The sequence below is a fragment of the Salmo salar genome, chromosome ssa12 (assembly GCF_905237065.1).
Source record: "Salmo salar chromosome ssa12, Ssal_v3.1, whole genome shotgun sequence".
Classification (NCBI taxonomy): Eukaryota; Metazoa; Chordata; class Actinopteri; order Salmoniformes; family Salmonidae; genus Salmo; species Salmo salar.
The window spans coordinates 78,572,787-78,588,102 of NC_059453.1; the positions used below are offsets into that span (position 1 = coordinate 78,572,787).

The following is a 15,316-nucleotide window of genomic DNA, read 5'->3' on the forward strand; positions in this document are numbered from 1 at the left end:
TCTGGAATCTTTTATTTCAGCTCATTAAACATGGGACAAACTTTACATATGGGGTGTGTGTGAGACGGCTCTTGGGATGGACAGAGGAGGAGAGAGCAGCCAGATCCAACTCCAGACTGTCCTGCTCTGAAGTGCAGACGAGGAACAGTTAATGTTTCCCCTCATGTTTTTCTTGCGTCAGGGCTTGGCTGGAATTTGGAGCTGCCAGCGTGCTTCATAATAGAGGCTTTCCTAGTTTATTATTTTTTTTTACAGCTTAACTTTTTAGAAGTCTGCACATGTACACACACTTGGCATTTGTCTGCCTCGCTGCACTTTAGTCCCATTGTGTATCGTATTTCTTTGACTATCTCAAGTCAGTTTTCTGGCTCACTCGCTCTGTTTTCATGAGAATTGTATGCATTTTCACAAATGGATGAAACCGTTAGGATTCTGTGGTGAACTCTGGCACATTTACAGTGCCTTCAGAGTATTCACACCCATTTGACTTTTTAACACATTTAGTTTTACATCTGGAATTTAAAATGGATTTCATTTTATATTTTTGGGTCACTGGTGTGATGCACGCACACAACGTCAAAGTGGAGTTCTGTTTTTAGTCATTTTTACAAATTGAATAAAAAATGGAAAGCCTGCCGGGGCGGCAGGTAGCCTAGTGGTTAGAGCGTTGTACTAGTAACCGAAAGGTTGCAAGATCGAATCCCTGAGCTGACAAGGTAAAAATCTGTCGTTCTGCCCCTGAACAAGGCAGTTTAACCCACTGTTCCTAGGCCGTCATTGAAATTTAAGAATTTGTTTTTAACTGACTTGCCTAGTTTAAATAAAGGTAAAATAAAGTCTTCAGTCAATAAGTATTCAACCCCTTTCAAGTTCAAGAGTTAACATGTGCTTAAGTCACATGTTGCAATACTAGTGTTTAACATGAATTTTAATGACTACCTCATCTCTGTACCCCACACATGCATACAATTATCTGTAAGGTCCCTCAGTCGAGCAGGGAACTTCAAACCGATTCAACCACAAACACCAGGGAGGTTTTCCAATGCCTTGCAAAGAAGGGCACCTATTGGTTAAAAAAAAAAAAGCAGTCATTGAATATCTAATTGAGCATGGTGAGGTTATTTATTACACTTTGGATAGTGTATCAATACACTGTCCAAAGTGTTGTACAATCCAGGTGTGCAAGACTCTTAGACTTACCCAGAGACTCACAGCTGTAATCACTGCCAATGGTGATTGTAACATGAATTGTCTCAGGGATGGGAATATTTATGTCATTGTATATTTCATTTTCATTACATTTGCTGAAATGTCTAAACATGTTTTCACTATGTGATTATGGAGTATTTTGTGTGTTGGTGGGTGAGAATATATTTAAACCGTTCTGAATTTGGGCTGTAACACAGCAAAATGTGGAATAAGTCAATGGGTATGAATACTTTCTGAAGGCACTGTACATGGTTGTGAAAACACATTATTTGTTGATGTGCACAAGTCTGTCAAGTTCAATTGTATAAAATGGATATGACACTGGGTTGACGCAAGAGAAAAGCTCCAGCAGTGTGAGCAGCAGCTATTGTAATGTACCTGTCATCATCCCAATGTGTGAGCTCTAAGCATGCTCCTGAGGTGGAGGTGGGGCTGGTCTTTGAAGAAAAACAGGAAGTAATTCTGTTTCCTTTTACACTTGTCCTAAAATCCAGTAGATGCCTTTTTGTTTCTGTAAGACTGTGTGGAAGAGGGTGTGTCTAGTAGGTGGGTGAGGGGGGTAGCTATACATGGTTAAAGAAAGGCTCCAAATGTTTCTGCCACAATTTTTATATTTGAAGACAAAAGACTGATCCCTCAAGACAGATCCCACTCAGGATGGTGGCATCAGTGGGTGATGGTTTGTCGGTTTAATATGTTGTGCGTAGCCTTTCGTGTGAAAGCTGTGGTATGGTAAGTCCATTTTGTGTTTTCTTTGTTTTGGGTGGGACATGTTTGTTATTTAGCCTGCGTCTCACAGAGCTCAGATTACAGCCTTGATTTCAGGCTCTGCTGGAATGTCCCCGGCTCCTCGCTATTCTGGTCCTGACTGAGGGACACTGCAGCTCTAGAGCTCAGCCCAACGCTCTTCCTCCTCCCCTTACTATACCTCCTTTTCCTCCCTTCTACTGCACCTCCCCCCCCCATCATATTCAGCTGCCTTCAGCTGTACCTTTTTATCTCAGTTGCTGTGGGAGACCTATTGGATTTGATCTGTGTGGAAGATCCCATAGGCGCACAGTTGTTGCCACGCTAGCAGTGCCTACTTTCTCGTGTGTCGGCAGGAAGTTGACCTATGAATAATGCAGGTGACCCCTCCAAGGGGGGCTAGGGGATGTGGAAATTAAGTGACTAGGTTACCAAAAAAACGGACAGGGGATAGCTTACCGTTGCTTGGTACTGAGGGTATTAAAGATGCAGATGGAGCGAGAAAGGGACAGATGCACAGAATATGTAAATGTTGTGGATGGGTGGCCACATCCAGGAAGTGATGATGCAGGGGACGATGAGAGAGGATGCAAACAGGATGTGATCTTCTGTGGCTTCCTGTTTCTTTTTAGAATGAATGTTCCCATGAAGTTCTACCAAATATTAAACATTTTAACAGGAAGTAGAAGAGTGTGGGTTCTGTTCTAAATAGTATCAGCCAGCCAATGGGATCGCTCATTACTGTAGTGCTTTGAAGGCGGGACATAGTCCACATTAAAACATATCTAATAAAAGGAAGTTGGTGAACAAACTCAAAATAGCCAAATAAACTTGCAGTTTGTTACGTTAGTTTTCAGGAGCCACATTGGGCTTGGTTAATTTTGTTCAACTCTCACCATTTTATCTTACAGTCCTGTCTGTCAGACTGACTGGTAGCATCCATTGACCATTTACTGCTCAGTAGCCTTTTTCTTTTCTTTTTTTTCTTGGTCAGAGTACTTGCTTTAGACCTGCCAGTGTACAGTGTGTGAACTGGTCTCTTCACTCATAACAGGCTGTGCTGAGACATTGAGGTCATAGACTCTGAATTGGGATTGGACACAATCAGGTGAACAAGTGCAGTGGAGTCCATGTCATTTACACTGCACCCCATTCTCCAGATCCTCATTCATCTCAATCTAGTTCAAACTTTGTAGGCCTATGCTGTCTTATAAAAACATTAACTGCTTTCAATTCCTATCACTTTAAAACCTGCCCCGTACCTGGAACGAACATCTCCCAATCTCTGGGCAAGTTTCACATTGTCAGGTGGCTGATTCAGGATAATTTGCATAATGCCAGGCTTGTTGTGACTTGTTCATGGTGGGCTTCTGTTCAGACGACGACTCTCTGAAATATCTAGCTGGCGTACATTTGTTTCCTTCCTCTTCAGAGTATAGGTCTGTTGAAGTAAAAGCGAACAACAAATGGAATGACCTAGCTTTCACCTGGATTCACCATTTCAGTTTGATTTCTTATTAACGTCACCTGTTAAATCCGCTTCAATCAGTGTAGCTGAAGGGGAGGAGACGGGTTAAAGGTTGTTTCAGCCGTAAGACAATTGGGACATGGATTGTGTATGTGGGCCATTCAGGGTGAATGTGCAAGACAAAAGACTTAAGTGCCTTTTGAATGAGTGTCAAGAACTGCAGCGTTGCTGGGTTTTTCACAACAGTTTCCTGTGTTTCAAGAATGGCCCACCACCCAAAAGACATCCAGCCAAATTGACACAACTGTGGGAAGCATTGGAGTCAACATGGGCCAGCATCCCTGTGGAACGCTTTTGACACGTTGAGTCAATTCCCCAACAAATTGAGTCTGTTCTGAGGGCAAAAAGGGGTGTAACTCAATATTAGGAAGGTGTTCCTAATGTTTTGTGCATGTATGCAAATATATTCCGTTTGATGCCACTGGGCAGCATGGTTGTCAAAATATTTGAGGTAATCAATGTTCATATGCTTTACCAGCACCACATTGATATTGTGCAATGGAAAGAGTTGTACAAGGAAATAAAACTTTTCACTGCAGTCTCCTATACAACCTCTTTCTTGTTCTTTTCCCCCTATATCTTGTATACAGTCAAGCTATATAGCTTCACCTTTTTCTTTCAGTACTGACAAGTGGGACTCTGCTCTAAGGTGTGAGGGAAGGGGGGAGAAAATAAAGGAAAGACAGATTTAGAGGGATGGTGAAAAGGAGATTGAACAGGGAGCATGCAGTGGAGACGTATGGCTTAGAGACTAGGGGTGTGTCAGTGGTGGTGCTCTACAAGAGACTAGGAGTGTTTCTCAATGCATACTACTGTGCTCCTAGCACGGGAGGGTCGGAGTACGAGTTCAAATCAAAGTATGCGAAAAAGCAGCACTAATCAAACGCATACTCCGTTTGTACATATTTGGAAGCTTCAACAGAAAGTATGCACAGAAATATATATATATATATATATATATATATATATATAAATAAATGCAACCACGTAAAAAATTATGCACATTTTCTTGAAATCAATGGCGGCCATTTTTTGAGCTGAAGCGAGAGAAAATACACTGACTTCGGATTGAAATGTTGCCCAATCACATCGCATGCTGTATGTTTCCAGGCTACAATATTTTATCTTGACAAGTTAATAAATGCATGTTGTAATTTGGGCATTGTTTTACCTTTATTTAACTAGGCAAGTCGGTTAAGAGCAAATTCTTATTTTCAATGATGGCCTAGGAACAGTGGGTTAACTGCCTTGTTCAGGGGCAGAATGACAGATTTTTACCTTGTCAGCTCGGGGATTCAATCTTGCAACCATTCGGTTACTAGTCCAATGCTCTAACCACTAGGCTAGCCACCTGCTGCCCCAATACCCACTGTAATGTGCGTAGGTCGCAAGCCTATAGTCAGTCCGGGTTCCCGATTGGCGCAGTGGTCTAAGGCACTGCATCTGAGGTGTCACTACAGTCCCTGGTTCGATTCCAGGCTGTATGACATGATTGGGTGTCCCATAGGGCGGTGTGCAATTGGCCCGGGTTTGGCAGGCTGTCATTGTAAATAAGAATTTGTTCTTAACATGTCTGAGAAGTGGGACGCTTGCCTAGTCAACAGCCAGTGGAATCGTGTCGCGCGAAATACAAATGCCTCACAAATGCTATAACTTCAATTTCTCAAACGTATGACTATTTTACACCATTTTATAGATGCACCTCTCCTGAATCGAACCACGTTGTCCGATTTTCAAAAAGGCTTTAGAGCAAAAGCAAAACATTAGATTATGTTAGAGTACACTGCCATTTTCAAAGCAACTAGCATGCATCACAAATACCCAAAACACAGCTAAATGCAGCACTAACCTTTGACAATCTTCATCAGATGATGCTCCTAGGACATCATGTTACACAATACATGCATTTTTTTGTTTGATAAATTTCATATTTATATATAAAAACAGCATTTTACATCGGCGTGTGACGTTCAGAAAATATTTTCCCTCAAATGCTTCCGGTGAATTAGCGCTACAATTTACAAAATTACTATTCGAAAACATTGTTAAAATGTAATATTGTCATTCAAAGAATTATAGATTAACATCTCGTGAATGCCACCGCTTTGCCAGATTTAAAAATACCTTTACTGGGAAATCACACTTTGCAAGAAACGACGTGGTATGCTCAGAAAAATAGGCTGGGCGATACATGTTAGCGCCATCTTGGAACCATCTAAAATCAAATATACTATTGTAAATATTCCCTTACCTTTCATTATCTTCATCAGAAGGCACTTCCAGGAATCCTGGGTCCACAACAAATGTAGTTTTGTTCGAAGAAGTTAATTTATGTCCCAATAGTTCCTTCTTGTTAGCGCGTTCAGAAGGCTACTCATAATGTACGAGGCGCGTTGGACTTGTCGTCACGAATGTGCAAAATAACTATTTACGTTCGTTCAAACGTTGTATAACAAATCTTTAGGGCCTTTTTCAACCAGAGCTTCAATAATATTCATGGCGGACGATTGCATTGTCTTACCAAATGTTTCGGAACAAAAGGGTTCCCATGGGCGCCCGCGTCATAGTAGTAATGGCCCTCCCCATGTGACCAACTTCCCAAGCCTCTCTTTGGGTCAGTTTCTACCATAGACTCAAACCACTTTGTAAAGACTGTTGACATCTAGTGGAAGCCTTAGGAAGTGCTAAATGATTAATAAGTCCCTGTGTGTTTCAATGGAAAAGGCTTGAAAGTGATTCCACACATCAGATTTTCACTTCCTGTTAGGATTTGTCTCAGGGTTTTGACTGCCATATGAGTTCTGTTATACTCAGACACCATTCAATCAGTTTTAGAAACTTTAGGGTGTTTTCTATCCAAATCCACTAATTATATGCATATTCTAGTTACTGGGCAGGAGTAGTAACCAGATTTAAATCGGGTACGTTTTTTATCCGGCCGTGCAAATACTGCCCCCTATCCCCAACAGGTTAACTGACTTGCCTGATATTTGTATTTATTTTTTAACCTTTGAAGTCAATAGCGATAGCAACTTCTATTAGCTAGCAAGCCAGATATAGCCACACATAATTTAGCTAGCTACCCACGAAGAATTGACATCTGCCTTAACATTAGTCATTTTTGCGATCTGGTTAGGGTTGGTTAGATTATGATTCTCACATACTTCATAACTATCAGCTAGCTACTGTAACTATTGTTGCCATTGTCCTGGCTGGAAGAAGGTTCAGTGACTGGGGGCGTAGCATGAGGTAATACAGTAGGGGGGGGGTGTGGGTGCTTCTCAAATGTAATGCTTTATCTGTTCTCCACACTATCCCATCTTCACAAAAACGTCCTCGGAGAATGTACTTGGCGCATGAGCATGTGGAGCACGGTAGTATGTACACTGAGAAACCCCCTAGGAGTGTCAGAGGTGCTGCTCTACACGTCCAAGCCTGCAGTTTTGGACTGAGGTTGCATAACAGCGCTCATCCATTCTGCAGTTTTCCACTCAGGAATGATGAGCTCATAGCGTGTGTGTGATTGTGAGAAAGACGGTATGTCTGTGCGTGCCAGTGTGCTTGCCTGCCCATTTCAGTTTGTGTGTGTCGTAGCCTACCTCTCAAGCGCTGGAACAATGAACTTGAATGTTTTTGTTCTTTGTGGTGCGGGAAAGGGAAAGTAGTGGCCGTCTTCCTCTGGTGTGAACCCTGAGGGGGTCAAGGCCCGTCCAGGGGAGGAAAACAAGGGCAGAGTCTACGAAGAAGGGAAGAGCAGATGTAGAGGGAGGATTCTGGGTAAGAGAAGTGGCCATGAAGGGAAGAGGTGTGTAGTGGCGGCAGGGGCTGTTGGAAACGTGAATGCAGTATAGTCTAATCTCAGGACCAACATTTTCTATTGTTTTCCATGAATATAATTCAGCTTGTCCCTGTGCTGGTGTTTATTGTACTGCTAGAGGAGGAGTAGCGCAGGCAGCAGCAGGCTGAACGCAGGATGACCCATTTCTCCAGAGGCTTTAAATCACATCAGTCCCTCAAACTGGAACAGATGAGATTTTCCTCCTATCAAATGCTATGTAGGAAGACTCGTGTAGCTATTAGCTAACTCCGCTTACTGTCTGAATCGCCTTTGTTAATATGTCAATTCAAAAGAAAAATAGGAGAGGGATTTTGGTAGTTAGTGTATGGAATAATAGTAGTAATGGACAAACCTCTTGGACAAGGTGCACTAAGAAGAGGCCTAACGCAGTTTCAACTTAATCTTAAAAGTTGTAATGGTAGAATGCACAAGGTGCAATTTGGAAATTGGGTGTTACATCATCAGTTCCTCTTGTCATATCAGTCATTGCATACCTTGGCTATTTATAACTTTCAGAAATGTCCAGATCAACTAACCCATGTAAGCTAATGTTTTTTAGCCCATAGATTTTGTTGTGATGTTTGAGTCACTCATATCACAGGAATGCACATTAGCCATGGCAAAATGTATAGAATTGCAAGAAAATGACCTTTAAAACCTGCACATTTTTTTTCTGCAAATGAGGGGTGTGAACAACTTGTGTCGTTAACAGTGCATGGGATGTTCCCCAATGCTGGAAGGGGGGCCTGAGTAAAAAAATGTCTGGGAACCCTTGCTCTAACGCATAAATCGGAGCGGAATAAAGTACAATAAGCCAGTCAGTAGCACTGGTCACATGTCAGTCAGTGTCTGCGTCTCAGATCTGTCTTGTCTCCCCAGGTGCTGATATGTGCTGAGGATGAGTGGCGTGGCAGACAACTCCATGGCGCCCATGTGCTCCGAACGGAAACGCAAGATCTCCACCTGTGATACACCAGGCCTTGGGCGAGTCACTGTTGGGAGCTGTGCCTCCGTCTGCATCTCCTTCCTTTCTGTCTCTCTGTGTGTGCCTGTCTTAGTGTGTTTTATAAGCAAAGAGTTTTCTTTCCTCCCTAGCCTTTGTGAAATGCCCCTTTCCTTGGCTTCAATATCTATTTTTCATTCCCATAGATTTCTGGTCATTATGGAGGATAGGTGTGGTTGTCATGGTGACATATTTGACCGTACCCTCCCCCACCCTGCAGGTGTGACAAGCGCAGAAGGGAGCAGGAGAGTAAATACATTGAGGAGCTGGCCGAGCTGATCTCTGCCAACCTCAGCAACATGGTCAGCTTCAACGTGAAGCCAGACAAATGTGCCATCCTCAAGGAAACCGTCCGGCAGATCAGGCAAATCAAAGAGCAAGGTACCAGCTCCCCAATGCTCTCTACTGATTCCACTAGTGTGCTCTTAATAATTGTTTTTTATTTCACCTTTTTTTAACCAGGTATGCAAGTTGAGAACAAGTTCTCATTTACAATTGCGACCTGACCAAGATAAAGCAAAGCAGTTCGACACATACAACAGAGTTACACATGGAGTAAAACAAACATACAGTAGAAAAATAAGTCTATTTACAATGTGAGCAAATGAAGTGAGATAAGGGCGGTAAAGGCCATGGTGGCAAAGTAAATGCAATATAGCAAGTAAAACACTGGAATGGTAGATTTGTAGTGGAAGAAAGTGCAAAATAGAAATAATGGGGTGCATAATATCAGCATGTTTTGGATTTTAGCTTAACAAAAGGAGGTAGGAGAACATGGTTAGTCATAAATCATTGATGTAGTATTTGCTCAGTGCATGGTTTTATGATTAGGAGGATGCTGTGTCTAACTGGGCTGTAGAGACTGTCAGTGATGAAGCTGTTAGGTGGTGGCTGCCTGGCCTCGGTGTTGGTGGGTAATGAACACCTGTAATTGAGTCGTGGTGGCGATGGCTCAAGGCCATGGTGCTCTAGGCTCATGTGTCTGCTTGCACTGGAGTGGCAGGCCCAGCCTAGGAGACGGATGGGACTGGAGATCAGGGTGGAAGGGGAGGGCTCAAGACAAGCGAGGGATTCAAGCACCATAAATTCCCCCCCCCTTGCCCTTTGTGGCTCTTAAGTGGTTGGATTGTGTAAGCAGTATGGTATTAGCTCCACCTAGCCTTCAGGTAAATTATGTGCCGTTTATACCTATGCAATCCACTCGGTTTAGACCAGTGAGGAAGGTGAGAAGGAAGGAAACTTATTGGATTGGTATCCACCCCAGGGCCACAGCTGGCTGCTGCTGCTTGGAGCTTTGTAGAGCCAAGTTGCCATAGTTACAGGAAGTGAATGATGAAGGCCGTCTTGTTCTGTTACCTTTTAACCACCTATCTCTTGCCCTTTTTTTCTCCAATACCTTTACTCCTGTCTAATTTAGTTCTACTCTTTCATCTCTTCCCTCAAATTAGTGTTAGCCTTGTGTAACTCTACATAAAGAACCAAAAGCTATTTTTGTTCAATCTCCCCCTTCCAAGTCAATCTCTCTTCGAATCAGAATATGTTGAACACTGAACTATATCATGATTGAATCTAATGGTATTTTTAGAAGTGTATAAACTTTGTTAATGCTGCCTCCTGGTGGTGGGCAGTTGGTCATTTTTACAGTGACATGGTTGGCTGGATAACTGGTGTCTGTAGGCTAATTTTGGTCTCCTGCAAAACTGTTTTGCAGTTCTGTTTCTAATTTATCCTCACAATTCCACAATGGATATCAAGCTCCTTGTTTAGAGTTATGTCCTGCACTATGTGTTGCACTGTAATAACTGGATTTACCTCATCTAATGTGAATTGTCTTCCCTGTGGCTCAGTTGGTAGAGCATGGTGTGTGCAACGCCAGGGTTGTGGGTTCGATTCCCACAGGGAGCCAGTACAACTATTTTTTTTTTAAATGTATGCATTCACTACTGTTAGTCGCTCTGGATAAGAGTGTCTGCTAACTGACTAAAATGTAAATGTAAGTAACTGTGGATCCTTGTCCCTCTGCAGGGAAGAGTTCATGCAGCGATGACGACGTCCAGAAGGCAGATGTGTCTTCCACTGGTCAAGGGGTCATTGACAAGGACCATCTGGGACCGCTGCTGCTACAGGTTAGCCTCTGGACAGGGTGGGGGTCAAAGGGCAGTGAAATTAGGTTCACCTCCTTATGTTGAATCGGTGACATACAATTCTGTGACTAGCTCTTTTATCCTCTCTAGGGTATGTGGGACACAATCGTCCCACCTACTCAACAGCCAGTGGAATCCCGTGGCGCGATATTCAAATACCGTGGAAATGCTATTACTTCAATTTCTCAAACATATGACTATTTTACACCATTTTAAAGACAAGACTCTCGTTAATCTAACCACACTGTCCGATTTCAAAAAGGCTTTACAACGAAAGCAAAACATTAGATTATGTCAGCAGAGTACCCAGCCAGAAATAATCAGACACCCATTTTTCAAGCTAGCATATAATGTCACATAAACCCAAACCACAGCTAAATGCAGCACTAACCTTTGATGATCTTCATCAGATGACAACCCTAGGACATTATGTTATACAAGACATGCATGTTTTGTTCAATCAAGTTCATATTTATATCAAAAACCAGCTTTTTACATTAGCATGTGACGTTCAGAACTAGCATACCCCCCGCAAACTTCCGGTGAATTTACTAAATTACTCACGATAAACGTTCACAAAGAACATAACAATTATTTTAAGAATTATAGATACAGAACTCCTTTATGCAATCGCTATGTCCGATTTTTAAAATAGATTTTCGGCAAAAGCACATTTTGCAAAATTCTGAGTAGATGGCTCGCCATCACGGGCTAGCTATTTTGACACCCACCAAGTTTGGCCCTCACCAAACTCCGATTTACTATAAGAAAAATTGGATTACCTTTGCTGTTCTTTGTCAGAATGCACTCCCAGGACTTCTACTTCAATAACAAATGTTGGTTTGGTTCAAAATAATCCATAGTTATGTTCAAATATCCTCTGTTTTGTTCGTGCGTTCAAGACACTATCCGAAGGGTTACGCGCCCGACGCGTTTCGTGACAAAAACTTTCTAAATATTCCATTACTGTACTTCGAAGCATGTCAACCGCTGTTTAAAATCAATTTTTATGTGATTTTTCTCGTAAAAAAGCGATAATATTCCGACCGGGAAACCCTGTTTTCGTTCAAAGACAAAAAAATAAAAACATGGTGTCGGCTCGTGCACGCGCCCCCAGTCTCATTGTTCTCTGATCGACCACTATCCAAATGCGCTACTGTTTTTCAGCCTGGGCCTGCAAAGTCATCATTCCCCGTTCTGCCGCCTTCTGAGAGCCTATGGGAGCCGTAGGAAGTGTCACGTTACAGCAGAGATCCTCAGTTTTCAATAAAGAGAGTGTAGAAGGCCAAGAAATGGTCAGAGGGCACTTCCTGTTTGGAATCTTCTCAGGTTTTTGCCTGCCATATGAGTTCTGTTATACTCAGACACCATTCAAACAGTTTTATAAACTTTTTAGGGTGTTTTCTATCCAAATCAAACAATTATATGCATATTCTAGTTTCTGGGCAGTAGTAATAACCAGATTAAATCGGGTACGTTTTTTATCCGGCCGTGCAAATACTGCCCCCTACCCTAGAGAGGTTAAGTGCAGCTGGTCACAAACATTAGTATTGATAGTTGAAAATTGAATTCTCCCTCTGTTCCTCCCTCTCTCTCCCCTCTCCCCCCTCCCTCAGGCCCTGGATGGCTTCCTGTTTGTGGTGAACCGGGAGGGCAGCATCGTGTTTGTGTCTGACAACGTGACCCAGTACCTGCAGTACAAACAGGAGGAGCTCATCAACACCTCTGTCTACAACATCCTCCATGAGGATGACCGGGAGCAGCTGCACAAGAACCTGCCCAAGACCAACGGTGCCAGACACACAGTCCCAATAAAACTTGAACATATGCCATTTCACTTTTATTTAGTGGCACTGCAGAATGGCATGAAAGTAATTATTGTGTCCCTTTATCTCATCCAGCGCCCAATGGTGGGTCATGGGGAGGAGAGGCACTGCGGCAGAAGAGCCACACCTTTAACTGCCGTATGCTGGTGAAATACGGTCACGGACAGAACCATCAGAACCATGGGCAGTCTGAGGGTCCCAACAGGCAGCGCTACGAGACCATGCAGTGCTTCGCCCTGACCCAGCCCCGTGCCATGATGGAGGAAGGAGAAGGTAGTGAGCTAGGCGCAGGACGTCCTCCTCAATCATGTGTAACAGTTAAATGTGTATTTTCTATTTATGACACAGACCTGTTGTACTTCTCACATTTGACTTTCTGTAAATGTATTATGGGAACTGGGACAAATGTTGTAGAGCCTGATCTAGGTTAATTAGAGAATGATTGTGTACTGACTGGGCTGTGGCTGTGTATGTCCAGACCTGCAGTCGTGTATGATCTGCGTGGCCCGTCGCGTCAATGCAGTGGAGAGGACCGAGAGGTTCAGCACCCGCCATGAGCTCTCAGGTGAGACGACTGTAAACACGCTACAGTCACATGTTCATTCTCTATTCAAATGCTCGCTCCATTCGTTCAATCTGAGTAACCGAACACGCTCTCAAACTGTTGTGATTGTCTATTGATCTGTACCGTTTTAGGACATGAATTTGAGTCTGGGACACAGACATTTGTTGATCAAAATGAAATAAGAATACAGTTGCAATGTATGTGACCCCTGCCCTGTGGTTGTGTTGTCTGATAGGTAAACTGATAGAGATCGAACAGCAGAGTTCTCTCCACACCACCATGCATCCAGGCTGGGAGGACCTGGTGAGGCGCTGCATGCAAATGTTCCTTCATCGCAGCGAGGGCCAGCCCTGGTCCTACAAACGTCACTACCAGGAGGGTACGTCTCTCTCTGCTATACTCTTCTTTTCTGGCTCCCTGCAATATAACCATGTCTTCTCACAATGTCTCCCCTTGATACTGAGCAATAAATGCACAAGTACAAAGCATCTCTGCTCCTCATTTATAACAGACTACTATTAGGTGATAAGCATGTTGGTTGGTCAGTCTCATTTACTGTCTTCATGGTTCTCTCCAGCCTTCCTGCATGGCTGTGCCGAGACGCCATCTTACCGGTTCCCTCTCTCCGACGGCACCCCGGTCACGGCTCAAACCAGGAGCGAACTGTGTCGTAACCACACCTCCAATGAGCCACCCACCTTCCTTTCTACCCACCTGCTACAGAGGTTAGTATGTCAGCTTGGTGTGCTCAGAACCATGGCATCACCATCACCCACTCAGTGTAGGATTTGACTGTTTTCTTTGTCCAGTTGTAGTAGGTCAGATTGAGGTTTTTACTTTATTGTAGGTAGTTTTCCACTCCTGACCTCTCATTCTCCTTCTCCCTGCCAGGGAGCAGAATGGCTTCCAAACCAACCACGGGGGTGTGATGAGGCACCAGGGCATGGGCCTCCCCAACACCCAGATGAACATGGCTCCTGGAGGGGGCATGGGTGGCATGAACAGGGGCTTCGGCATGGGGGCAGAGCAGGGGCACATGGGTCAGAGAGGCGGGCCCCCGTATGCAGCTGGCAACAGGATGAACTCCATTAATCAGACTAACTCAATGAACCCTTCGATGCATCAAATTAACTCTCAAATGAATTCAATGAACAATAGGAGTCCGATGAATTCCATTAATCAAACAAACTCCATGCATCCAATGAACTCTCAGATGAATTCCATGAACCAGATGAATTCTATGAGTCAGATGAACCAGATAAATCGGATGAGTCAGATGAGCCTCCCTGGAATGCATCAGCAGCATCTACAGCATCCTCAGCAGCAGCAGGCCCCGTTCCATGGAGTGGGGTACGGCATGGGGGCCGTGACTAGCCCCCCCCAGGGCAGTCCAGGTATGAATGCCCCCCAGCAGAACATCATGGGCTCCCCTAGAGTAAGGGGGAGCCCCAAAATGTGCGCTAGCCCCTTTTCCCCAGGAGGTATGCACTCTCCCATGAGCTCGGGTCACCCAGGGGGGTCAGGAGTGAGCACTGGCTTCTCCAGCAGCTCCCTAAATGCCCTCCAGGCCATCAGTGAGGGGGTGGGCACCTCTCTACCTGCACTCACCTCTCCCCCCGCACACAAGCCTGACAGCTCCCCAAGCGTCAACTCCACCCAGCAGGGACCAAGCCAGGGGCAGGGCGCGGTCTGTAAACCAGGCAGTTCAGACTCCAAGAGCCCGGGTAGCTCACTGGCCAGTGGAGGGGAGCAGCAACATACCCCCACCACAGAGGGGACCTCAGACAAGCCAGACAGCCAGGCCAACAGGGAGGGCCCAGCCTGGGGAGAAGCCAACCGACGGGGCCCTGACAACAAGAGGGGCCATAAGAAGCTCCTGCAGCTCCTCAACTCCCCTACAGAGGAGTTGGTGCCCCCTAACCCCCAGGCCGGCCCTGGCACCACCCCCATGGGCTCCGAGGCCAAGGAGAGCTTGGGGGGTATGCCCAGCCCCTCCACGGGTGTGTCGTCCTCCACTGCTGCAGTGGGACAGCAAGGCCTAGGAGCAGGTGCTGCAGCAGCACACTTTGTCAACCAGTCCCTGCAGGAGAAGCACAAGATACTCCACAAGCTGCTGCAAAATGGCAACACCCCAGATGAGGTGGCCCGCATCACAGCTGAGGCCACGGGAAAGGTCACTGATGGTGGTCCAGAGGCTGGGCCAGGAGGTCCAGGATTGGGGCCAGGGGCAAGGGGGGCTGAGATGAAGCAAGAGCAACACAGCCCCAAGAAGGAGAAGACCCACGCCCTCCTCCACTACCTCCTCAACAAGGACGACTCCGAAGGGACAAGGGGTGATGTCAAGCCAAAGCTGGACGAGCTAGAGGGGAGGGGAGTCTCAGGGGTCACAACCTCTGAACCCAATTCCATGGTGGGGAAGGTCAAGACTGAACCACCTGATGAGGTAGGGAGAGACG

The 15,316-nt window shown here is 44.9% G+C and overlaps 1 protein-coding gene across 6 annotated transcripts in view; it reads left to right on the forward strand.

Moving 5' to 3' along the window:
* The window catches only part of LOC106565793 (nuclear receptor coactivator 3), a 34,920-nt gene that overhangs the window by 13,783 nt on the left and 5,821 nt on the right, over nt 1-15,316 (forward strand). For 4 of the 6 annotated variants that reach the window (XM_014133322.2, XM_014133325.2, XM_014133323.2 and 1 more), the window contains 9 exons: nt 8,202-8,306; nt 8,546-8,706; nt 10,351-10,451; nt 12,086-12,260; nt 12,371-12,568; nt 12,774-12,860; nt 13,096-13,239; nt 13,438-13,585; nt 13,752-15,303. In XM_014133322.2, coding sequence (XP_013988797.2) covers nt 8,221-8,306; nt 8,546-8,706; nt 10,351-10,451; nt 12,086-12,260; nt 12,371-12,568; nt 12,774-12,860; nt 13,096-13,239; nt 13,438-13,585; nt 13,752-15,303 — 2,652 coding nt within the window. In that variant the 5' untranslated portion in view covers nt 8,202-8,220. Of the gene's footprint in view, nt 1-1,675; nt 1,942-6,798; nt 7,262-8,201; nt 8,307-8,545; nt 8,707-10,350; nt 10,452-12,085; nt 12,261-12,370; nt 12,569-12,773; nt 12,861-13,095; nt 13,240-13,437; nt 13,586-13,751; nt 15,304-15,316 lie in introns of those variants that run through there. The other 2 variants (XM_014133324.2, XM_045691795.1) reach the window with 2 other exon arrangements.